The sequence below is a fragment of the Schistocerca nitens genome, chromosome 4 (assembly GCF_023898315.1).
Source record: "Schistocerca nitens isolate TAMUIC-IGC-003100 chromosome 4, iqSchNite1.1, whole genome shotgun sequence".
Lineage (NCBI taxonomy): Eukaryota > Metazoa > Arthropoda > Insecta > Orthoptera > Acrididae > Schistocerca > Schistocerca nitens.
In genome coordinates this window covers 596,508,421-596,535,786 of record NC_064617.1, presented here as the reverse complement: position 1 = coordinate 596,535,786, position 27,366 = coordinate 596,508,421, and the positions used below count along the sequence as shown (strand labels likewise).

The 27,366-nt window shown below is 40.3% G+C and overlaps 1 protein-coding gene across 1 annotated transcript in view; it reads left to right on the top strand.

Moving 5' to 3' along the window:
- Positions 1 to 27,366, top strand: part of LOC126253374 (spondin-1-like) — a 161,743-nt gene that overhangs the window by 101,269 nt on the left and 33,108 nt on the right. The window contains exons 9-11 of the mRNA XM_049954654.1: positions 2,807 to 2,975; positions 8,174 to 8,402; positions 19,550 to 19,715. Of these exons, the coding sequence (XP_049810611.1) occupies positions 2,807 to 2,975; positions 8,174 to 8,402; positions 19,550 to 19,715 (564 nt within the window). The remainder of the gene's footprint in view (positions 1 to 2,806; positions 2,976 to 8,173; positions 8,403 to 19,549; positions 19,716 to 27,366) is intronic.

Below are 27,366 nucleotides of genomic sequence, written 5' to 3'. Positions count from 1 at the left end.
GCTGTGTGCCGCCTGCCAGCACGCGGGAGATCGGATAGGTTTGTGTGTCCTTGTTGCGATGGTGATGGCGACTCACCATGCTGTCGTTCAGTGCCAGGTCTCCGTAGAAATTCTGAAGCTCTATGAATATATGCTGTGCTCTGGTTGGAGAGCTCTCTGCTTGGAATGCATCTCTTTTACAGATGCCATTTTGAATGCTACATATAACGATGACACCTATCGGAACTTTTTGAAACTATAGGGGCTGGATCGGGAATATTCCACAGTGTTCCACAACGAGTTCCGCATTTTTTTCAAGCGAAATTGGCCGGGAAAACAGAATGACGCATTACTTATTGAACGCCCCTCGCAAACAAGAATGGTTGTTTCTCTGACACTTTGATGTGGGATCTTGGAATTTCCTGAAGTACAGGGACTTAATAAATAAAATGTGGCGTTAATCTTGCCACTTTCACTGGTTAGACTCAGCTGAACACGCAGAGCCTATGCTACTTGGGGCAGTGATCTAGCCGTATGTGTTTTAAAACTTTGCAATTTTCTGAGGCGACGGGTCGCAACAGTAGTATTTCATGCTGTTGCTCAGAGGGGGCTATTATTACCTTAGCAGCCGTCAACAGAATTATTTTGCCTGGGCTTCAGTGTTGCATGTAATTCACGTGTGTTGAACTGATTACGGCTTAGACCAATCTCGTACTGAGTTGGACGTTATTCATACTGTGTAGACAGGACTCTAATTATTTCAGCAATGGTCGACACTTACACTCATCTTACCGAGTGTCTGACGGACTTACATTTATCATGTTAGTGTTGTTCTGAACATAGAACAATATCGGGCTGTGAACAGGTGCAGTGTTATCAGGTATTTTAAATATATAGTGAGTTTACAAAACAAAATATTGGGGACTCGAAATATTTTATATTCATTTATCAATAGCATAGAGATTAATCGTCATTCTGGTATCAAGCTGTAAAAAGTTGAATTAGCCGTTGAACTTAAACTTGTAGTTGGGTAACGGTCATTTGTTTTCATTTTTACATCAGTGACAATTAATTATTGTCATTTTAGAAAGCATCTGATATTCAAGCTGTGAAAAGTAGAATTAGCCGTTGAATATATTGTAGTTGGGTAATGGTCATTTATTTTTATTTTTACATCAGTGACAATTAATTATTCTCATTTAAGAAAGCATCAGGTATATTTACAGCATTCACTATGACAGCGATTACAGAGCGAATTTGTTGATAAAACTGTACTGTGGTATAGTCAGTACGCTTGCAGAATGTCTTCGGAGACCAGGCAGTGGACAAAAGCACAATGAGTCGTTGGGCAAAGCGTCTCTCATCATCGCAACAAGGTCGCGCCAACCTGTTCTTCCTCATCCACCCTACAGCCCGTATTTCGCCCTTTCCGACTTCCAGCTGTTTGGCCCAAAGCAGGACGCACTCCACGGGAAGCGGTACGTGTGTGATGGGGAGGTTACTGATGCAGCCAGACGTTGGCTCCGAGGTCGACCAGTAAAGTGGTATCATGAGGGCATACAGGCCCCTCCAGTAATATGGCTTAAGGCTGCCGTATTCAACGGAGATTATGTTGCAAAATAGTATTTTGTACCTAGAAGAGCGGGGAGTAATGTGAGTAATGTGGTGGATTGGAATCCTGAATAAAACCTACCTGCTTTCAGAAAAAAATGTGTTGCCTCACATAGTGAAGGCCCCTCGTAGGTTCGTCTGTTGATAATTTGGTTCGCGGTAAAGTGTGCCGTTACTTTTAGATCGTAAACCGTATTGTAATGGTTCTACAATAAAGAGGGATGCTATCTTTTGCAATATAGTAGCTAAGTAGAGTCCCTAACTTGAGGACCACGCATCATTGTACATGTCCTTAAGGGGCATCACACTCCAGACGAAGAAGAGTCAAACACGCCGGCGATCAGCCAGTCTTCAAATCCCTGAACGGTCCTCTTCTCCCTCACCAGTACAACACAAAAATGGCTGTAGTATTCTTGGCCGACGTCCTGCACACATAGTAATATGCCTGCTTTCATTTTACAGTCTAGAATCTGCGGCGACGTGCTGAGACTAGAGACTCTTACGTGGCTCAGTTGTGGTAGAAGCTGAAAGACACGGCCACTTCTTCTATAGTTACTTATCCTGATGGTTCAGTTATGGACCATAGCGCGGTCATCGCAAATAGAACGTGTCACTTCCTGCGCTGGAATTGCGAAAACAAAGTAGTTCGCAAAGGTGTGACATGTAGAGGCTGCCGCCATTTCGAGCTCGAAAAGATGGACCATTGAACATACAAAGATAGAATTACAAATTTCTCCAAACACTGGCGAGGCCGTTAAGTCATCTTTTAAAGTGAGGACTCAAGGATTTGTCGTGGTTCTGGCCTTGGCCGTTAAGACTTGTTTCAAATGACGAACTTAATGGTTTCAACGAGAAGAGTTGATACTTTCTATTTCGTTTTCTGTTTGTTCCTTTTCTCCTGAACTGTACTAATTTCTTATCACATCAAATACTATTAATTTTCAAACAACGAGGCACTATCTGCAAGTACAGGAATGCGCAAACTGCTGTATACCCACAACAAGTAATATAGAGCATCAGAAAACTATTTCTAAAAGTACGAATAAGCTCGCCGACAGACCTAATAAAATGTTTATCTTCTTCTGAATGATGTTCTATTAGTACACTACGTAATCATCGTTAAAAGCCTTTGCCCTACATGCTTCTCACATCTTTGTACACTTCTGAAATATTTTCTCCTCATGTACAAAAATTATTAAAAGAACACTTTTTACAGGATGCACAACGACGGAATGGTCAGAGTGGAGTCCCTGTTCAGTAACCTGTGGCGAGGGAGTCACACAACGTTGCCGAAAATACGTCGACCCACAGACGGCAAAAGAGAATGGGTGCAGGAGGAAATTAACGGCAAAGAGAGCCTGCACTGCCACTATTCCAAGCTGCAGGTAGAAGACTAACCCTGTAATAGCATAGCTCACCATAATAATGATATTAATAACATTAAGAACCAAGCTATTAACCAGAATAAATATCTTAGTACAAACTAAACGGACGGTGTCATTTCTTCTGTAACTGCATTCATTACAGTTTAAGAAATGTTTGATTCACGGCAACATTAGAATATCCTCCGAAATAAGTTGCTTGATAAGAAACGTGAACTATCTGGAAGGGGAGGAGGGAACGAAACGAAACTTGATGGCTGAGAGTATATTTGATATTATTTCAGCGAATACAGTATCGAGTCAAATTTACAGAGAACTTGTCAGTATGAACCCACTTATCGGTATGCCGTTGTCCCCTCTTTGGCCTGGATGCTTGCACTGATTCAGTCTGCACGGGTATCGTAAAACCGTTGTATTATTTCCTGAAGCAAGCTAGCCCAATGTAATGTAACTGACCCTTGATTTCCTGGATACTGACACTGGGACACAGCTGCTGCTAGTCTCCAACCAATGGTGCCAGACGATAAAGAATGTTGCAGGGACTCCATTACTCGTTCTCGGATGGCAGACCTGCTCGTGAAGCGGCTACAATATGCCTGATGTACAATACAGAGATCCTCCCATGTGATGGTGAGACTAGAACGACGGCAATCTTTACGACGAGCATTCCTGCCATAACATTCCCACTCAGACCATCAATAGGCTGCTGTCACATTCGAATGTTCTACGGATCTGGATACTGCACGATTCGCAAAGCCATTTAAATGAACGCCCACAATGAGGCCCCTTTCATACATTATCAGTTCCTGATAACGCTGTCTCACACGAGTATGGCCATCTCTTTGTTCTTCACAGCGAGTGTTACATCTGTCGCTGTCCATCTCCCTTATACAGGCTGCTCAGAAACAGTCTGAACAGTTTGTTAAGTTGTGGTAGGGTAGGTCGCGCTGAGAAATAATTTTTCTGAAAAAAATTCGATGTCTTGCGCCTTTCAAGAGTTGATTAGCATTGAAGTTAGCCAATCAGGAAGTAGATCGCGCAAATTCGAGCCTAACACCAGATACAATTAGTGTCAGTTCTTCTGATAGAGTAGATGATAGCGCGTGAGGCTACTCAGACTTTGGCTCTGGTTCGATTCTTTCTACCATCCCACGTCCCATTCTTGTATCGCTCTCTTGTTCGATTTTAGAAAACCAAACAAAATACACGTTTGGTGACACAGTGTCTGACGGGCCGCTCGATTTGCACGCGCAACGGCCTGATTCAATGCTAATTAACTCGGAAACGGCGCATCGTATTCAATTTCTTTTTCTTAACGATTATTTCTCGGCTCCTCCTACTCTGCAAAGCAAATATCCTGACTGGTTCACTGCTTCATCATGACACACCCAAAACGCTAAGGATAGAAATTTGAAATTTGGAGAGGGTGTTGGCATCAAAGGCTTTTCTAAACTATGTCGCTATCAGAACAATTCTGAAGCTCGAACGCCGAAGACTGGTATTCGATTCCTCGGTCCCCATTAAAAGAAGTTTTTGGTAATTAAATCCCTCAGGGACTGCGGTAGGGGATGAAAATTCTTATGGAAGTATTTCGTTACTTTAAAACGTTTTTAAATCAAAATCTATGAAAACTGGTATTTAAATTCTCAGTTAGAAATATGTAAATATGAGAGAGGGGATGGAAGTTTCTTTGGAAATATCGCCACAAGAACTCAAAAGACAGAATTAACAAAAACTTCTGACTGGAGCTGCCTGAATCGCTTTTTGATTAGAACTGCCTTCGGAAAAGACCATACGGCTATGGTGTTAATTAGTGCGAAATGTTTAAAAGGTGTTCCAATTTGTGAACTAAATCAAACGAAGCTATTTAGCAGTTTGCAGAAAGTGTAGATTTACACTTGAGCAAGGGACGTAACAACATATAAATTCGATTAAAGAGAAGCAGAAAGGAAAAAAAAATGTGTAGACCATACGGTTTGCAAGAGTTAAGCTGGATGCTGTATACACTGAACTGCCAGAAGTCATGAGACAGTGATACGTACGTATACAGAAGGCGGTAATATCGTATATACAAGGTCTAAAAGGGCAGTGCATTGGCGCAGCTGTCATTTGTAGTCAGGTGATTCGTGTGAAAAGGTTCCCGACGTGATTATGTCGCACGATGGGAATTAACAGACTTTGAACGCGGACTGATAGTTGGAGCAAGATGCATGGGACATTCCATTAAGGACATCATTAGGGAATTCAATATTCCAAGAACCACAGTGTCATGAGTGTGCCGAGAATACCAAATGTGAGGCATTTCCTCTCACTAAGGACAATGCAGTGGGCGACGGCCTGCACTGAACGACCGTGAACAGCGTCAAAAAAATGGTTCAAATGGCTCTGAGCACTATGGGACTTAGCATCTGAGGTCATCAGTCCCCTAGAACTACTTAAACCTAACTAACCTAAGGACATCACACACATCCATGCCCGAGGCAGGATTCAAACCTGCGACCGTAGCGGTCGCGCGGTTCCAGACTGTAGCGCCTTTAACCGCGTGGCCACACCGGCCGGCGAACAGCGTCGTTTGCGTAGAGTTGTCAGTGCTAACAGACAAGCAACAGTGCGTGATATAACCGCAAGAATCGGTGTAACCGTTACGACAGTGCGGCGAAATTTGACGTTAATGGGGTATAGCAGTAGATGACGGACGCGAGTGCCTTTGCTAACAGCAACCATCGCCTGCAGCGTCTCTCCTGGGCTCGTGACCACATCGGTTGGATCCCAGACGACTGAAAACCATGGCCTGGTCAGATGAATGACGATTTCGGATAGTAAGAGCTGATGGTAGGTTTTGAGTGTGGTGCACACATCACGAGGTGAAATCCAAGTTGTCAACAAGCACTGTGCAAGCTGGTGGTGGCTCCATAATGATGTGGACTGTGTTTACGTAGAATGGACTGGGTTCTGGTTATGTTCGGCTACTTGGAGACCATTTGCGGCCATTCATGGACTTCGTGTTCCCAGTCTATGATGGAATTTTTATAGCTGATAACGTGCCACGTCACTGGACGATTCGAGCGAATGATTTCGCCACCCAGGTCCCCGACATGAATCCCATCGAACATTTATGGGACATAATCGAGAGGTCAGTTCGTGCACAAAATCCTGCAGCGGCAACACCTTCGCAATTATGGACGGCTAAACAGGCAGCATGACTCAGTATTCATGCAGGAGATTTCCAACGACATGAAGAGTCCATGCCACGTCGACTTGCTGCACTACGTCTGACAAAATGACGTCCGATACGATATGAGGAGGTATCGCACAACTTTTGTCACCTCAGTGTATAATGAAAATTACTGTCGCGTAAGTAACCGGTAAGGTAAACACCTATTTAGAAAGAAATGCTTATGTGCTATTTAATTAAGAAATACTTATGTTGACAGCTGAATGCGCGTTTACGCCGCAATAATCTAATAACAATTATAGATTCTTGTGTGCGTGCGGCGAAATAAGACCCTGACAGGTCACTACTGTGGGCAGTTTTCAAGAGCAATTGAGAAAGTCTAGGACAGTAATTCCTAAAAACGGTAATCGCCTGTACTTCCCTGGTGAAGGTATCTTCTCCTGCCGTATGGACTTAGGTCAAGTGGGTGGGGGGTTTGGACGAGGGGATGGGTAAATGAGAGTCTGGTGCTGGTAGCGAGAGGACCGAGAGAGATACGATGTTCGGATTACGGCGACATGAAGAAAGGTGAAGACATCGAATTTCAGTAAAGTGGAGGACCGTGGTAAACAACGATAATGGTTAAACTTGTTATGGTTTTACGATGGAAATGTAACTGAACAAATGGTAACACAATGGCTAATTTATAATTAGTGTTTTAATTGAGTGTACTAGGCAATAAGGAATACATTTTAATAAACTCTGTCATTAATGTGGGTAGTGTCATTTGTACTAGGTTTATCGAAAATGCTCTGTAGGGAACACTTTGTAACGAGATTCCTATGAAACCACTAATTTCCGTTTTGCTATTTTCATACGTATGCATTAATAATTACATACTTATTCAACAAAACAAGATACTAAATTAAAGTAATAACAGTAAAGGAAACCTTTTGTTTGTACCAAAACTAATTTCAAGTTTGTGTTGTTGTACTATCTGCGACGTTAGTTCATATCATTTAATATTGTCTACATCAAAACTCGTCGAGAACGTGTGTAGGAGTATGTAATATAACAGTTAATATGATCTTTTCGTTTTTCATTATACTGATTTCTTTTGTAAGACATGGAATCCTCAAGTTAGACAGACTGCGATCTGTATTATTTATTATAAACTTTAATAGTCTTGATGACAGTATAATGTAATTAAAAATAGATGGTAATCGGTTTCAGTTGACTAGCAACCATCCTCAATCCTGTAGGAATAAACAGAAAAACTTAATTATAAATAATGTAAAAATCTCCTAACAATATTTAGAAAAACATATATTATTTATTAAAATTTTACAACATTAAAAGCTGTAAAAAACATACCACCTTAATACTATAATGAGTACCTAAGTACATTGTTCTCCACACCTATATCATTTCTAAGGGTAATTTGTCAGTTTCCAAAGGCAGGTCAAAGCATGAATGTTAGCATATAAAATCAACAGGAGAATAATTGCTACGTGTACTTGCCTACGACTGCTGTGTATTGCCAGTTATAGCTGACAGGTGACGTACAATAAGGCACAATGGTTTTGAGAAACAAACAGTAACGTTTCAACGACAGTTTTAAAATTATTGAAAAACTACAAAAACACTCCATCTCTCCTTCCTTAATTTCAGTTATTATGCAGTTCAGTTATTTCAGTTACTATGCAATTTCTGTGAAATTTGTATTATACTGGCGTTATCGATTTCATGTACGTTTTCACATTTATCTCAGTAATTTTGTGTCTTTCACAATGTTAGTTTGCGACCAATACCATTAAAAATGATAATACACTGATTTTCGTTTGACTGCTCGCACAGTAGCAAGTCTAACTGATAGTTAAACATAGCTTTATACATAAGTAAACAATAAAAAGAACGATATATACAGCGTTGTGCTTATGTGACAATATAACGTTTTCTAAGTCCGATTCGTATGAATAAAAATAGTACTCGTAGCAGCAGTAACTTGTGTCTGGCTAAAACTTCTTTTGTATCTTTCTCTCTCTAGGGCTATACCAGACGAATGGGACTGCGAAGTAACCGAATGGTCTCAGTGGACGGAGTACATCAGTAAATGTCGCCAGGGGGCTCAGACAAGGGATGTGCCAGTCAGACAGCAACAAAATGAGGAGTGTAATGTACATAACGTCATGAATATTGAGCAAACCGAAGTCTGCTACGGTGTGCAAAGTAAAGACTGCAGTCAGTCCGCTGAAGAGGAACAAGAGTTTCGGAAAGTAAGAACACCAACAGTTCACATTTTATTGTGATATTTTATTCTGTATCCACTGTGAAAGATTTTTCCAATTTCGGTTTTTTTTTTTTTTTTCGAACATGTAGGCCACTTTACTTTCTGTTCAGTTGGTTCCATATACGACCAAAATATATTCCCAGTGATTGAGATGTTACAGCAAAGAGTAGTGTTTGCTTTTATAAAGTAAGAAATCAATTGATTCTCATATTCTTGTCGGGTAAATGGCAATTCCATACTGGGGTAATACGCTAATTAACTTTGCCATAATTTCATATTCACTTCCATCTTATTTAATCGTGGGACGAGTCAATGGCTTTTGGCAACAACAAATTTTGTAGCTTTTGTGGTCTGTGGTACGATATCCTTACGCTTCTGCTCATAAAAACGATTTTGGATACTCGAAAAATTTCGTCAAGAAGTATATTCAATTATTTATAGGTTATACTCCATTAAAGTGTAAAAGTACATCTCAAGGAACAAACTTTTTCCTGCAATAAATTTTGTTATGAGTTCTAAATAATACGTACTAGACGACAACAAGTATCGAGATCTATTTCACTAAAAATGTTTTCGGTTTTGTAAGCCAAACTAAAGGCTTCACGTAATAAATTCGTATTTTACTAATGCAATATTAATTTTAAGCGTAATTTTTATGAGCTGATCCAGTTGCTACTAGATGATAGAACAAGTTATTATGACTGGAGTAATTAAAGTAAATGCTGTGGCACGATATATCAAGGACTAATGATAGATATACAGTGTGGTGACACACATGCAGTTTTCTTTTATTTCTTCTGGTCACCTTGGCAGATGAGGATTAATGAGCTACATATACGTCTAAATATATTAAAACTAATTACTGTTGGAGCTTTTACAGTAAACGAATGTCTTACAGTACACGTATGATAATCTGGCTACTGTTTATGTTCAGGAATTAGTGGCTCATTTTGCATGTTGTTCCAGCTAATGCCATAAAACCCAGACACCAAACTTGATTCCACCATCATAAGCACCTCTACTCACAGCTCTCCGCTGTATCGCAAAAGCTATCAAGAATTAGCACCACTCGTTCTCTACCACGTAAATCTGTTGTATTGTATTATCTCCTCTTAAACTCATTTCACACAGCAAAGAAAGCCCTGTAAAGCAATAATGTGATGCTGCAGGACACATGATTTCGAAACTTTCACATTTTATCTGTCCACGATAATAGACGTCAAAAGAAAAAAAAATCGGGGGACCTTTTATTTACAACAATAAATCATTCCACCATATCTACCCGTGCAGATATATACGATTATTCCTTGAAACGTTAAATTCTGTTCAGTCAGTGACACACACAACTCATTCTTCTGCTAGAAACGAAATAAGGTGGTTAGTATCATCGTTAGTTTCCTGTCCCTTGGCATATTTGTGCGATTACTCGTAATGGTGCAGAATGAAGCATTTTACATTCATATTATTCTTCGGTGAAAATACTCCCGTGGTCGAGGGGCAGAGTCTTTGACTAGTAACAACCTCTGTCCCGGGATTGGACACCGCCACTACTTAAATTTTCTATAAAAATCATCAGCAGTAGTAGCCGAAGACTTACAATAGAAGAAGTCCTCATTCTGCCGTCGGCCTTGTCAAAGAAGGTGGAAGAGCAGACAGAGATTCAGAGCACTTTCTTGTCCTTTGGGTGGGAAACTGCGCCCCCGAGGACGAAGAATCAGAAATGATCTACATGATTACTCGGCAATTCACAGTCAAGTGCCTGGCAGAGGTCTCGCCGAACCACCTTTAAGCTACTTCTCTACCGTTGCCCTCTCGAACAGCGGGTGGAAAAAACAATCACTTAAATCTTAACGTGCGAGCTCAGATTTCTCTTATTTTATTATGATCATCATTTCTCCGTATGTAGATGGGCGCCAACAATGTACTTTCTTACTCTGAGAAGAAAATTGCTGATTGATATTTGATGAGAAGATCCTGAAGCAGCGAACAATTCCTTTGTTTTAACGACTGCCACCTCAACTCGTGTAACATATCCGTGGCATTCTCGCCCCTATTTCGCGATAATAGGGAACGAACTGCCCTTATTTGACCATTCTTAATGTCCTACGTCAATGATATCTAATGCGCCAGACCACACAGCAATACGGATGCACAAGGCAATAGAAACCACGTAATTTGTGTCCACAGGGCATGTGACCGGTAACTGAAAAAGTGTCATGATGATCTCTCCATCGGCAAAAGAGTCCGGATTAGTTCCCACTCAGATCTCCGGGAGAGGTCTACCGAGGGGGAGGTGACCACGAGAAAAACATTGAATAACCAACAGAAGGATAATGTTCTACGAGTCTGGTTGTGGAATGTCAGAAGTTTGAATGTGCTAGGCAAGATAGAAAATATGAAAAGGAAAATGCTAAAGCTAAATCTAGATATAGTGAGGGCCAGTGATGTGAAATGGAAAGGACACAAGGATTTCTGGTCAGACGAATATAGGCTAATATCAGTAGCAACAGAAATGGTATAACGGAAGTTGGATTCTTTATGAAAAGGAAGGTAAGGTAGAGAGTGAGTTATTGTGAACAGTTCCGTGATACGTTGTTCTCATCAGAAGCAACAGCAAACCAACCCCGACAAGAATAGTTCAGGTACACCTGCCGACGTCCAAAGCAGAAAATAAAAAGATAGAGAATGTATATGAAGGTATTTAACTGGTAAATCAGTACGTAAAGCGAGACGAAAATTTTATAGCCATGGGGGTTGAAATGAGGGGCTAGGGGAAAGAGTAGAAGAAAGGGTTACAGGAATATACGGGCTTGGTAGTAGGAATGAGAGAAGAGAAAAGCTAATTGAGTTCTGTGATAAATTTCATTAGTAATACTGAATAGTCTGTTCAAGATTCACAAGAGGAGGAGGTATACATGGAAAAGGCCGGGAGATGCGAGAAGAAACAGTTAGATTACGTAATCGTCAGCCAGAGATTCCGATATCATATATTGGATTGTAAGGAGTACCCAGCAGCAGATACAGACTCAGATCACGACTTATTAATAATGAATAGTAAGCTGCAATTTAAGAGACTAGTCAGGACGAATCAATGTACAAAGAATTGGGATACGGAAATGCTAAGGAATGAAGAGATACGAGTGACGTTCTCTAAAGCTTTAGATACTACGATAATGAATATCTCGGTAGGGAGTTCAGTTGAAGAGGAATGAACAACTCTAAAAAGAACAATCACAGAAGTTGGGAAGAAAAAAATAGGTACAAGGTAGGTAATCGGAAGGAAACTATGGGCAACAGAAGAAATAGCTCAGCTGATCGACGGAAGAAGGAAGTCCAAAAACGTTCAGGGAAATTCAGGAATACGAAATACAAGGCAATTAGGAATGAAATAAACAGGAAGTGCAGAGAGGCTAAGGCGAAATGGCTGCATTAAAAATATGAAGAAATCGAAAAAATTAATGATTGTTGGAAGGACTGACTAAGCTTATAGGTAATGTAGTGATTTTTTCGTGTGTATATTAGATTGTATGGTTGTGTGTACTTGTGCTGTTAATAACACATCGTAAGATCACACGAGGCTACATACAACATATTCACTACAACTTCATTCCACGGGCAAGTATTTTTATTTTTCATATTGTTAAGACTTTCTATATTCAAGTGCCCAATAAATAAGTCACTTTGTAATGTCTGTGCAGACGTAAAATAAATTAGGATCAGCTCGTTGTGAAGCACCTTTATCGTTTGGTTTTAGAAAATATCTCATGGTTGTAATGGAATATCTTTTCAGATGAATAATAATTTATACTTTGGGATGTTCGATTGGAGAAACACATTTTGCGTGGTAAACTTATTATTAATTCAAAGCTGAGCACTTTCTTAACTGTGAAAATCGCTTCATTTGAAAAAAAAGATAGCCGTGAAGCGGCAACGACACGGATCTATTTTGATATCGATAATACTCTTTGCAAAATGACTTAAATTAACGTGACTTTAGTCTGTTTATTCAAGGAATTAATTGTAACCCATCTCCTTGTGGCTTTAAGCTACGTAATATTGGAGTAGTTCAAAAAATAAACTGTCATCTTCCAAATGGCGGCCAATAATACTAATTACAACTCGCGCTGTAGTGCATGTTATCAATCATTGAATAAATGATCAATTAATTTTTCATACATGTAGGGATGCTAACGATACTAAAATAAGTGCTTTGGTTATCAATAATAGCAGATATTTACCGGAAATACGATACAAAATACATACGTCTCCGTTCACGTCTTTCTCGCAGGAACATCTTCAACTTTTTTGGTCCTGTCCTCCTCAGTTGCGCGTAATACTACGGTATATTGATAATTTTCACTTATGGACCGTCTGACAGCAACTGAATAAAACACAATTTTAGTGCCATACGCGTTTCGCCTTTATTTTCTGCAAGGCATCATCAGTGGCCTGGAATATGTACATATGTTAGCTATTTTATTTACATTTTTGTCACCTATAGGCACAGTGACAAAAATGTAAATAAAATAGCTAACATATGTACATATTCCAGGCCACTGATGATGCCTTGCAGAAAGTAAAGGCGAAACGCGTATGGCACTAAAATTGTGTTTTATTCAGTTGCTGTCAGACGGTCCATAAGTGAAAATTATCAATATACCGTAGTTCTCGCAGGAAGATTCGAACCAGAGTTAAGATATTATGAAATTCTACTTATATTGTTTTCATTGTTCTGAGTATCTTTACTACTAAACATAGATTATCATGAAATATCGATCCTGCTTTCATATACGAATATATCACACTGAAGTTATTAATACTATTGCGTACTTTTTTGAACACAGAATAACAGTTCGTTTCATTAGGTAAACATTTCATGTCAGCCATGAATAAATGATCCTTGTTCCCAGCGGACCAGTACAATAAACAAACTTCGCTGAAATTGAAAGCAAGTATAAATTCTGAAGGTATCAGGGATCAAATACAGGGAGCGAAAGGCTATATACAATTTGTACAGATACTGCACGGCAGGTACAAGAGTGGAGGAGCATGAAAGGGAAGCAGTGATTGGGAAAGGAGTGAAACAGGGTTGTAGCCTATCCCCGACGTTATTGAATCTGTATATTGAGTAAGCAGTAAAGGAAACAAAAGAAAAATTTGGAGTAGGAATTAAAATCCATGGAGAAGAAATAAAAACCTTGAGGTTTGCTGATGACTCTGTAACTCTGGCAGAGAGAGAAAAGGACGTGGAAGGGCAGTTGAACGGAGTGGATAGTGTCTTGAAAGGAGGATATAATATGAACATCAACAAAAGCAAAACGAGGGTAATGGAATGTAGTCGAATTAAATCAGGTGATGCTGAGGGAATTAGATTAGTAAATGAGATACTTAAAGTAGTAAATGCGTTTTGCTGTTTCGGAAGCAAAATAACTGATGATGGTCGAATTAGAGAGGACATAAAATATAGACTGTCAATGGCAAGGAAACCGTTTCTGAAGAAGAGAAATTTGTTGGCATCGAATATGATTTAAGCGTCAGGAAGTGTTTTCTGAAAGTATGTGTGTGGAGTGTAGCCATGTATGGAAGTGAAACATGGACGATAAATAGTTTGGACAAGAAGAGAATAGAAGCTTTCGAAATGTGGTGCTAGAGAAAAATGCTGGAGATTAGATGGGTAGATCACGTAACTAACGAGGAGGTACTGAACAGAAATGGGGAGAAAAGGAATGTGTTGCACAACTTGAGTACAAGAAGGGATCGTTTGGTAGGACATCGGTTGGTTGGACACGTTCTGAGGTATCAAGGGATCACCAATTTAGTATTGGAGGGAAGTGTGGAGTGTAAAAATCGTAAGGAAGACCAAGGGATGGATACAATAAGCAGATTGAGAAGGATGTAGGTTGCAGTAGTTACTCGGCGATGAAGAAGCTTGCACAGGATAGAGTAGCATGGAGAGCTGCATCAAACCAGTCTGTGGACAGAAGACCACAGCAACATGGTAACACTGAGAGTACAATGGAAAATTCACTGTTAAATACAGAGGATAGACCGGGCAGTTGGAAAATGTACGTTGAAAGTCTTTTTAAGGGGGAGGACTTGCCCGATGACGTCATAGAAGGAAAAACAAGAGTCGGTAGGGACGAGATTAGATTTCCAATATTAGAGTTCGAATTTAAAAGAGCTCTGGAAGATTTAAGATTAAATAAGAAGAGATACACAACATCCTTTCGAAACTGCTGAAATCATTTGGGGAAGTGGCAACGCAAAGACTATTCACGTTGGTGTGTATAATGTTTGAGACTGGCAACATACCATCAGACTTTCAGGAAAATACCATCCACATAATTCCAAAGATAGCAAGAGCCGTCCATTGCGAGGATTATCGCACAATCAGTTCAACAGTTCATGCATCCAAGTAGCATACAAGGCTAAAGAATAGAAAAGAAAATTTAGGATGTGTTAGACGATAATCAGTTTCGCCCTAGGAAAGGTAAAGACACCAGAAGGGCAGTTCTAATGTTGCGGTTGACAATGGAACGAAGAATGAAGAAAAGTCAAGACTCGTTCACAGGATTTTTAGCGCTGTAAAAACCATCCGACATTGTAAAAAAAAATATAATAGGTGCAAGAACAAAGAGGGAACAACGGGAGAGGCAGACTAGCAACCATATGCTCGGATTAAAAAAATTGTAAGGCAAGGATGTAATCTTCGTTCTCCAGTGTTCAATCTATACATCGAATAAGCAGTGTCTGTAATAAACGAAAAGTTCAAGAGTGAGAAAAATTCAAAGTGCACGGATATTAGTGGTAAGATTCGGTGATGACGTTTCTATACTCAGAGAAAGTGAAGAAGAATTACAGGATCTGTTAATTGGAATTAATAGTCTCATGAGTACAGAATAGGGACTGAGAGGAAATCGAAGAATGACGAAAGCGACGAAAAGTAACAGAAATAAGAACAGAGAGAAACTTAACATCAGAGTTGGTGATCGCGAGGTAGATCAATTTAAAGGATTTTACTACCTAGGTAGCACAGTAACCAATGACAGTCGGAACAAGCAGGTTAGCACATGCAAATAGGGCATTCCTGGCTAAGATAAGTCTGCTAGTATCAAACATGGCTCTTAATTTTAGGAAGAAATTTCCGATAATTTACGTTTGAAGTACAGCGTCATATGGTACTGGAACATGGACTGTGGGAAAATCGGAACGGAAGAGAACTGCAGAATTTGAAATGCGATACTAAAGAAGAACGTTGTAAATTCGGTTTACTGATTAGGTAATGAATGAGGAGTTTTTTCTCAGAATCGGCGAGGATAGGAATACATGGAAAACACTAACAAGTTGAATCGACAGAATGATAGAACGTCTGTTACGACATCAGGGAACGACTTCCCTTGTATTAGAGGGAACTACAGGTCTCTCACACATTTTATGTTACCAGGTAGGTGCTAAAATATTATCAGCGTTGTAAAACCTTTTTCGTCTTGAAGTCAATCTTGATATTGGCTAATGAATCTCATTTCTTCTTCTGTTATTGTAATCATGTATGACAACGTCCCTTCAGAACTGAAGTGGGTTATTTACAACAAAATTGTTGAGGGAATACATATACTGTAAGCAGGAGTCAGAAGGCATAACTCCTTATACACATGTCCAGAAGACGATGGTTGGTGAGCACCGCATATTATTCTTACAGCTTATTTTCAACAATGAAAACATTCTATTTAACATGAATTACACCAGAATATTGTTCCAAACGTCAGTATTGAATGAGAATACGCAAAATCTGTTGTTGTTGTTGTGGTCTTCAGTCGTGAGACGGGTTTGATGCAGCTCTCCATGCTACTCTATCCTGTGCAAGCTTCTTCATCTCCCAGTACTTACTGCAACCTACATCCTTCTGAATCTGCTTAGTGTATTCATCTCGTAGTCTCCCTCTACGATTTTTACCCTCCACGCTGCCCTCCAGTGCTAAACTGGTGATCCCTTGATGCCTCATAACATGTCCTACCAACCGGTCCCTTCTTCTTGTCAAGTTGTGCCACAAACTCCTCTTCTCCGCTGTTCTATTCAATACCTCCTCATTAGTTATGTGATCTACCCATCTAATCTTCAGCATTCTTCTGTAGCACCACATTTCAAAAGCTTCCATTCTCTTCTTGCCCAAACTATTTATCGTCCATGTTTCACTTCCATACATGGCTACACTCCATACAAATACTTTCAGAAACGACTTCCTGACAGATCTATACTGGATGTTAACAAATTCCTCTTCTTCAGAAACGCTTTCCTTGCCATTGTCAGTCTACATTTTATGTCCTCTCTACTTCGACCATCATCAGTTATTTTGCTCCCCAAATAGCAAAACTCCTTTACTATTTTAAGTGTCTCAGTTCCTAATCTAATTCCCTCAGCATCACCGGACTAAATTCGACTACATTCCGTGATCCTCGTTTTGCTTTTGTTGATGTTCATCTTATATCCTCCTTTCAAGTGAAACGTCCCCTTTTTTAACAATTATACAGGACTGTGCTTAACCTGACACACAGTATTTTTAGCGCAACGCAATCTGACTTTAAATAATCTCTACAAGAGAATGGCCCTGACTAACATTAACCTGTACTTTTCACAAATCACTTACCTCACAAAATCTTGGTTACTCCCACTACTGCAATACAGCAAGCGCCACTACTGCCAGCTAAATAAAAGATGCAAACTATGGAAGGCACTAACTACTGATAGGGATAGTTAGCAAATGAAAGATATTAATAGAGAACAAACAATGTATTTACCTTGATATATCATATATATAGCAGTTCATGACAAATTACAAAACTCCGCCATCTCTCTCCCCACATCCACCACTGCTGGCGGCTCACCTCCAACTGCCCAACGCTACGCGCTGTTCACAGCCAGCTGCCTAACACTACAATGGCGAGTATTACAACAATGAAAAGCAGCCACAGACTGCACACAGCACAGCCAGTGATTTTCATACAGAGGTGGCGTTACTAATAAAAAAACCTAAACAGCCTACTTACACAAGACACTGTTCATTCCGTTCAAAATCTGTTAACTTGTTGATTTATCTCTGCCAAATATTGGCTGTCTTTCGTAGCCGAAATGAATCTGTCTGATGTTTTTATTTCCAATCTATATTATTTTCTAAGTGGACACCTAAACTTTTATTTCGTTACCATGTGTTAAATTTATCAATGATTTAGTACCTCTAGATATCCAGGAATAAATTATGTCTTTTGTAAGTTGAGAGTGATATTAAATGATTTCTCTCCAGTCACCAGAAACTCCTCTGCACACATTGCCTGAATTATTGAGTTCAGCTTTCAACTTTTTTTTTCTTTTGTTACATGCAGTTCTATCGTTCGTTATTCTTCATAAAACCTCTGTTTCTTTGCGAGGATATTTTGCCTCATACAATCAAATGTCTTGGATAGGTCACAGAGGATACAAACCGGTACTCTTATATACTGCTTGCAAATTTAGGCGTTACGAACTTGTAAATGGTATTCTCATTTGAGTAACTGAAATTCAAAAGATAATTGCTTAAAGCTTAAGCAAGTGTTCATGTTTCTGGATATGTATGAGACACTATACATTCCACAAGGTAAATTCTGCAAGGTTAAGCAAGTGCTAACATTTTTGGATTTGTGTGTTCCTAACGTATATGTTATTGGAAAAGTGTCACATCAAGGTATTCTAAAGAATGGCTAGGCAATATATTGAATGCCTCGAACTTCTTTGCGAGGTGTTTTATTTAATTCTGATTTAAATTTTTTCCTGGGAGATGTATAAAATACAAAGGTATTTTAAAAATGCGAAACAGACACAGGCAAAGTATAAAATTAGAATGAAGTAACATGTAAAAATAAAAAAAATTATATATTTATCGAAAGTTAAATTAACAAATGAAAGTATCGTTATTGTGTGTTTAAGAGTTCTTAGCTTTTACTAATATTTAATAAACAAAAAACGGTTTTTAACAATTGCTAAAATGTATAGTAAACAATAAATTCATATTAACTTTCAACTTTTATGTGCTTCGTAGCTTCACTTCTTTTACGCTTTCTGAACTGAAAATAATTTTTCTTTTCACACATAAACACCTGAGGTTCTGGTATCTCACATGCACTTCACACACTCTTGTCCAGTCCCTGTATATTACTGAATTGCAGCTGACCTGAAAGATACTTATTTTATCAGCGGAATATCTTCGGACTTGCCTGCTTGAACTGTGACCTTGTGTATAACTGCTTTAGAATTCTATGTTTCCAGTTTATAAACGCCATCCTTTGTCACACCAACCACGGCGGCTAAAATATTGCGAGCGCCCCAACAACCCTTATCAACTTCAGCTACAGGAACTATAACCGGAAATCGTTTCTCAACGAACGAGAACATTTTGTGGTGAGCACATTCATTTTATTCGCCTGACACTCTACATTTTTCTTTTAGTCTTGCCGATCAATAATGGCTTTCTTGTTACTCATGCAAATGGGGAATGTGATACTCATACCAGTTCCTCCCCCCCCCCCTTTTCCCAATTGTGCTGAATTCTCACAGATGACATGAATTTGGCGTTCACAGCGAGGATACTGGTGTGCTCCAATTGTAGGTTCTGAAATGAAACAGCAGATGATCTCTTGTATTTCAGATGCTTGAGTTGATGTCGAAGTTACAGGTCTAATGAACTCGGGCTGGGCTTGTGCTGAATTTTCACAGATATCTCAACATTTGCCGGTTTTTCTGATGAATGAACAATCTCCTCCAATTCTTCTGCTCTTGTTATACCATTTCAAACTTCTTGTGTCAGAGGTGGTGTGTTGAGCCCAACCTTTATTCTCTTGATGCCGAAATTCAAAAATGGTGTTTGTGGATCTTGTAACTGTAACAATATTTAAAGTATAAACATAACCCGTATTCTTTTAAATGCTTAGGCAAAATATTAAATTATATTTATTTCATACTCCATCACATTCTATATAATGCCTAGACATTCCATAACATGCCAGATTTCGCTGTTTTCCGGTACCATATACACTCGCTGATTGAGAGTCTGATAATTATTTTCATTGCATGCTAAACATTTTGATGTCTTTCTTCAATTCTCAGGATTTCTGTCTGCTTCCAAGAAGTTCAGGTCACTGTCGCGGGGCTTTCTATCATTGGTTTTTTGATGAAACAGAGTGTAAGGAGTTCAGGTATGGCGGCTGCGGCGGAAATCAGAACAACTTTCCAACCAGGGAAGAATGCGAAGAAAAATGTATGAACAGAACAAGTAAGTCCTAGAAACAACAAATCGTAGACCATTTAATTGCAGCATGTATGAGTTTCTGCAGATGAAAGGATTGACATAAGCAAATATAATGAACTGTTAACTTCCACAATATGAGTGGAAGAAATAATTTATTATAACAAAAAAAATGTATTACACATATCGCCACAACATTTGAAGCAATCTCTACAATAATTTAGCAAAGGGTTGGTTTTATAGACGACGTCTCGTCTCCAATGTTTTTTACATTTCTATACCATTTCCATTAACTCGCCTTCAGTCGCTTCAACTTTTATTTATGTTGAACTGTTCCCTGGTTTCCCCGATAATTTAGTAAATAACCTGTAGTGCTTCCCCTAAAGTTCTGTTATGTACTCGTATTCACCCTATTTTTGGTCAGTGGCTAAGAGATTCCTCCACGGTTCGAGAGTACTGGTCGGTTTACCATTTCTAGAGCTATATCGTAACTTACTTTGTCTTATTCTTTGAACTGTGACAGATGCTAATACGAGAGGACCTCAAAGTACATTGTACATTACTATAGCAAGCTAAGTAACTGTCACTGAATGCTGCACTACACTTCACAGTGACACTATTTATCATCAAGTTTTTTGCAAACAATGACATGCTCGTTCTATTAATCGTGCACTTCCTCTACGATACAAATCCGTTCCTTGGATACGGAGCCATTCGAGAACCATTTCGTGAACTTTGTCGTGGTTGGAAAACTTTTTTTTTCTCTTAGACGTCCTCCCAGTTTGATGACAAAATGGAAATCGGGTTGTCCAATATATGAACTGTCCGATGAGGATCACCAAAGTCTGTGGTGCCTTGGTCAATTATTGGTACCGTTTCACTCTAAGTGGACGGGACACTGCATCTGGTCCACATACAGCCAGAATTTCGAGGTCAGGCTGTGTGCAGGCGTCTTCCTTTTTAATGTCGCTATATTTATATCGTGTACAGTGTGGCAACTTTTCTTTGTGTCCATATTATACGATGGCCGTACAACGATCCAGAAACATCTTTGAAGGAATTTACCGTCAGCAGTTGGACAGGGGTTTACCTGCAGTTCAGTCCAACCAGATGATAGTGTACGCACACGTAAACGCGAGTTGCTCTAGACAGGGACAACCCGAAATAGACAGACACTATCTCAGATCGTGTTCACGGTTTGTTTCTGAATTCTTTGTTATAAAGCACCTGTGGTCTCTAGTAGCTTGTTAAGGAGTAATTATGTAATTATGCTTGGTAACCGAATGACCTTCGTTTCTTTGAAAATATGGTAATAATAATTAAAAAGCCTACCATACGCAATCACAAAAACATACAACACACACAGAGTAATGCGTAATTGAAGCTTGAGGTCGAAGAGTAAAATGGTCACTCCTGTTCTCATGGACGAATCTAACAAGTTTGTTTACAAACAATACACACAGCACATAGGTCGATATTTGCACTGTATTGTTGATATTTTCAGTGTAATACGGATACAGAGATAAACTGGAGGAAGAAATCAAACGAAATGCTGGAGACCATCGGTCCCTTATACCAAGATGCGTAGAAAAGTCCCTGAACAACGACAAATATTTTGTCGGTGGAGTTCAGTTTCACTCTTTATGTGGATCCATACATAAATCTGACTGATTATCATATGCTTGCTTATCGTGCTTGTTCCTCCAAACTATTGACGCCGCCATAAAGCTGGTTGCTTCACGAGTACGGTACACAAGTACCAACATTCTGCGAGTCCGCGTACATTGTGATAGTAAGGAAGACGGAGGAAATGAAATTTATGCATCGACATATTCATGAGAGTATCATCGTGAATTCATACTGGGCTACGCCTATACTTACACTGTGCTATACTTTACACTGTATTTTCGATATGCCCATGAATGTACCGATAAACAACTGTTCGTTTCATCACGGTTCCTCAGTATATCTCGACTATATCCATGCAATATTAATCACTATACTTATTATTATTATTACTATTATTATTGCTATAGTTATTTCCGTCGAACCTTAATTCGTTGTAGCGATAAAAATGTTTCATGGAAGATTAGAATATAGTGACGGGATTCGAACGCAGTACGGGAAGCCTTCTACACTCACGCTCGTAAATTAAGGATAATTGCAGAAGGAGGTACCACACAATGTGGCACTACACAAAACTGGCGCTAATAGCATAGGCACATTGGGAACACACACAACACAGATCTGTAAGTTCACGGTATTGGTGATAAGTTGAGAAAACCGTCCCGGAACACGTGTGCTACAAAACGCCACTGTTTCCTGCTCATGTACCCCGACATCAGTATGGGATATGACCATCATGCACATGTACACAGGCAGCACTTTGGGTTGGCATACTCTGGATCAGGTGGCCGAGCAGCTGCTGGGATATAGCCTCCCATTCTTCCACCTGTGCCTATCGGAGCTGCTGAAGTGCCTTAGGGGTTTGAAGACGTGCAGCGATACGTCGACCGAGAGCATCCCAGACGTGCTCGATGGATTTTAGGTCTGGAGAACAGGCGGGCCACTCCATTCGCCTGATATCTTCTGTTTCATTGTACTCCTTCACGATGGCAGCTCGATGGGGCCGTGCGTTATCATGCATCAGGAGGAAGGTGGGACCCACTGCACCCCTGAAAAGACGGACATACTGGTGCAAAATGACGTCCCGATACACCTGACCTGTTACAGTTCCTCTGTCAAAGACATGCAGGGGTGTACGTGCACCAATAATAATCCCACCCCACACCATCAAACCACGACCTCCATACAGGTATCTTTCAAGGACATTAAGGGGTTGGTATCTGGTTCCTGGTTCACGCCAGATGAAAACCCGGCGAGAATCACTGTTCAGACTATACCTGGACTCGTCCATGAACATAACCTGGGACCCCTGTTCCAATTACCATGCACTGTGTTCTTGACACCAGGCTTTATGGGCTCTCCTGTAACCAGGGGTCAGTGGAATGCACCTTGCAGGTCTCCGGGTGAATAAACCTTGTCTGTTCAGTCGTCTGTAGATGTGTGTCTGGAGACAACTGTTCCAGTGGCTGTGGTAAGGCCCCGAGCAAGGCTACCTGCAGTACTCCATGGCCGTCTGCGGACACTGATGGTGAGATATCGGTCTTCTTGTGGTGTTGTACACTGTGGATTTCCCGTACTGTAGCGCCTGGACACGTTTCCTGTCTGCTGGAATCGTTGCCGTAATCTTGAGGTCACACTTTGTGGCACACGGAGGACCCGTGCTACGACCTGCTGTGTTCGACCAGCTTCCAGTCGTCCTAGTATTCTGCCCCTCATAACGTCAACAATATGTGTTCTTTGAGCCATTTTCAACACACAGTCACCATTAGCACGTCTGAAAACGTTTGCACACTTACTCGCTGCACCGTACTCTGAGATGCACCAACACACTTCTGCGTATGTGGATTGCTGCCAGGGCCACCGTGCGCAGAACGCAGGTTAAATGCACCGCATGGTCATACCCTGAGGCGATTTAAACCTGCAAACCGCCCACCAGAGCGTTATTCACCATGTATCAGCATTATCCTGTAACCTCCCCGCAGAATTTTCAAAGACAATATTTAAAATGTTAATGGGAATAGAGCCAAGTGTAACCTCCCCGCAGAATTTTTGGAGAATGGCAATAATTAAAAGTAAATGGGCATCGTGCTAAACGTAATCTCCCAGCAGAAATAAAAGAAAAGTCTATGATAATGAAATAGAGCCAAATGTTAGCTTTCCACAGTAATAAAACTCAATGGTAATAAAAATGTGCAAAAATGTTGAGTCCCCACAAAATTAACGTTAAGATCAACCTGATAAATTTTATAAGGGCAGCTGCGCTGACCTTAGGCCCTGTGCAATAATTAATCTGATAAATTGATTCTGGGAGGAAAAGCATAGGAAATATTGTTTCAATTGGAATGATTCTTTTCTTAAAAACGATTGCTTTGAAAACAAAATTATTATTGGGGCATTTCTTGAACAAATTAATTACAATTAACATACATTACATTATCAGATGTGCGCAATGCTGCTTCATTACCTTATTTAACAATATACCTCGTCCCGAACCTTGACCAGAGACCCATGTCGTCGCCCGCCGACTCCACACACACCACTCCGACTGAGTACAACTCGCAACTGTTCCTGCCGACTCGCTACACGCAACTGAACTCTCGCGCGGTCAAGCGCAGACTAGCAACGATAAACAACTCTCTGGTCAGAGTTTCTGTCATGCCTCGCCATCGCTGGTACTGAATACATACGCGTTTCAATCCTTAATTTATGAGCGTGAGTGTAGTATGTCGTCTTAGTAGGTTGAGCTAGTGTCGCTGCTCGCTGTCTGGCGCTCTCTTACTGTATTCAGGTTGCAACGACGTTGGGGTCATGAATTTACTTCAGACTTTGTACGCATTTAATAAGACATCAGAACAACGTAATGTGCAGGTAGTAAGGTGAAATACTCTGGCAATGCCGAGAAAATAGCAAAAGAAGTTTTGCTCGTCTGTTATGTAACTGATGTATCTGTGAGCAGGTGCCGAACTTCATATATCGTAGCAGTCAAGCGGTTAGCGTTCGAGCTTTGTAAAACGAACGTATATGAGACGATGCTTGCACCTGTATTTTTGTAGTACAAGTATAAATTCTGCGATTTTCAAAAAAATTGCACCTACACTATTCGTTCTTGCTACATTAGACGCATCTCACCACTACTCAGGTTAACTTGCCAAATGGGGGCCTAACTCTGTGTCTGCAGCGTGAAACGTTGAGGTGCAAAGTAGTTCCGGGTACCTTACCAGATTTCACGTATTAGGGACATCACAAATCACGACATGCAAACATTTTCAGGAAGACTCTATGTGTTTCTCCATTTAGTTGTCGATAACTATAAATATGTTTGTTGTAATAATTAAATTTAATTAAAAGTAGTAAGCAGTGAAATAACATGAAATTCAGTAAAACTTCATGGAAATGCAAGTTTTTATTAATTATATTACCTGCCAAATATCATATAAATTAAATAATATGACCAGAGATGAAAAATAGTGATTATAAATGAAGGTTCAGCGGGAGTCGACCCATCGCCTCATACTCTTTCGCATGACATCCGTTGAAGTTGATCGTTGATTCCTTTACTCAGTTTTTCTATTACAAAAGGTAAACGCTCCTGCACCTGAAGATGCTGAGCGACAGTGCCAGCTGACCACTTGATCACAATAAAAACTAACGCCGGCTACCTACGCACAGGTACCTCAGTTACATGACAGACGAGTAAAACTTCTCTTGCGATTTTCTCGGAATCGCCAGAGTGGTGCACGTTATGTTGTTTTAATGGCCTACTAAAGATGTACAAAGTTTGAAGTAAATCTGAGATCCCAACGTCGTGGCCTCGCCTTGTCAAGGTTGCGAAGCGCATCGAACTACAGCGGCATTTATTGTATCAAAGTATGTACTACAGCCATCGAAAAGACGAGTAAATTCAGTGACCGATCCGACGTATGCTTGTGTATGACCAGTCCTGTGATGCAGTTACGCCGAGAGCGACCTATTCTGCACCGGCATTAAGCAGGATGCAGCTAAATATAGTCACGTGGTGGTTATTTTTGACTGCTGCGCCGCCATCGAAGTGAGTGACGTGATTACGAACACCGGAGAGAAACAACGACATGTGCGGCTGAAAGATGAAATTGTTCTCCAGAATGGTTACAGCTATTAGATGAGCCATTTACACTCTTCCGAGATTTGTCAAGAAAAAGGGTTTGCAAATCAGAGTAATTACATTCCTGGTAAAGAGGCTATTCCACATATGTTCCGCCGATTAGATACAGGCAAAGTAATAATAAACACACAAAAAACAGGTAAATGCAGCTTATGGCTACAACGTTCAGGAAGGCGGACAAGTAAAGTCACGGCTCCAGGCTAACTGCCGAGCGGAAGTCATTATGGCCGTTAGAATCTGATTTGCTAAGCCTACTTGCTCTCCAAATCTGAACATTTAATGCCACTGCTGTCTCCGTAGCAGATAGTGAAGGTCGGAAGCCATGAGAGCTCACATTTTGTCATTGCCAGTGGAAACTCCAACGCACAGATGTTGTTGTTCTGGTCTTCAGTCCTGAGACTGGTTTGATGCAGCTCTCCCTGCTACTCTATCCTGTGCAAGCTTCTTCATCTCCCAATACCTACTGCAACCTACATCCTTCTGAATCTGCTTAGTGTATTCATCTCTTGGTCTCCCCCTACAATTTTTACCCTCCACGCTGCCCTCCAATACTAAATTGTTGATCCCTTGATGCCTCAGAACATGTCCTACCAACCGATCCCTTCTTCTGTTCAAGTTGTGCCACAAACTCCTCTTCTCCCCAATCCTATTCAGTACCTCCTCATTAGTTGTGTGATCTTCAGCATTCTTCTGCAGCACCACATTTCGAAAGCTTCTATTCTCTTCTTGTCCAAACTATTTACCGTCCATGTTTCACTTCCATACATGGCTACACTCCATACAAATACTTTCAGAAATGACTTCCTGACACTTAAATCTATACTCGATGTTAACAAATTTCTCTTCTTCAGAAACGCTTTCCTTGCCATTGCCAGTCTACATTTTATATCCTCTCTACTTCGACCATCATCAGTTATTTTGCTCCCCAAATAGCAAAACTCCTTTACTACTTTAAGTGTCTCATTTCCTAATCTAATACCCTCAACATCACCCGACTATTTCGACTACATTCCATTATCCTCGTTTTGCTTTTGTTGATGTTCATCTTATATCCTCCCTTCAAGACACCATCCATTCCGTTCAACTGCTCTTCCAAGTCCTTTACTGTCTCTGACAGAATTACAATGTCATCGGCGAACCTCAAAGTTTTTATTTCTTCTCCATGGATTTTAATACCTACTCCGAATTTTTCTTCTGTTTCCTTTATTGCACAGTTAACAAGCGTAAACGTTATGACCACTGTGCACGACGAAACCAACTGCCGCCTTGTGGCAATGCGGCGTGCAGGTTGACTATAATCAAACTTTCGTTACTTGAGAGGGCCACCATGCACGACGAGTGATCATACGGCAGTTAAACTTTTTGGAAATATTTGTAAATACACGAAGAAGAGAAATAACGAATAAACCATTGGAAGAAACACGTATTCATTTCCACATGAGAAGGTAACATTTGTCAATTGTGTACCATGATTACGTTCCAAGTCAGAAACGCCTGCGTTACGTGGCCAGAAATGGTGAGTAATGTGAAGTTTGTACCGATACCATTCCACAATTGTTCGCAGCACTTTCCGAACGATAGACTATATAATATTCAACTGTCGTGACATGGCTCGTGCACTGGTTGAAGATCGCACACTGCGTCCAGAGTTCTTAGCCGTGGCAGCAGTAGTTTCTATGACAATTTGTGGCGGAACTGGCCGTCAGCCTCTTCCTGAAACAATTTCCAGTTGCCACTTTATCAGAACTTTCGTATCATGTTCTTCATCCACAGTGCAGAGTAAGGGTTTCTCCCTATTCCTTTAATGCATCGATACTTGCAAAGAGAATCAGCACTATTGTTGCTGTTTTGATAAAAAAAGCTTTACGAATAAGGCCCTGCTCACCTCGTCCAGACCCGTGTTGACTGCCT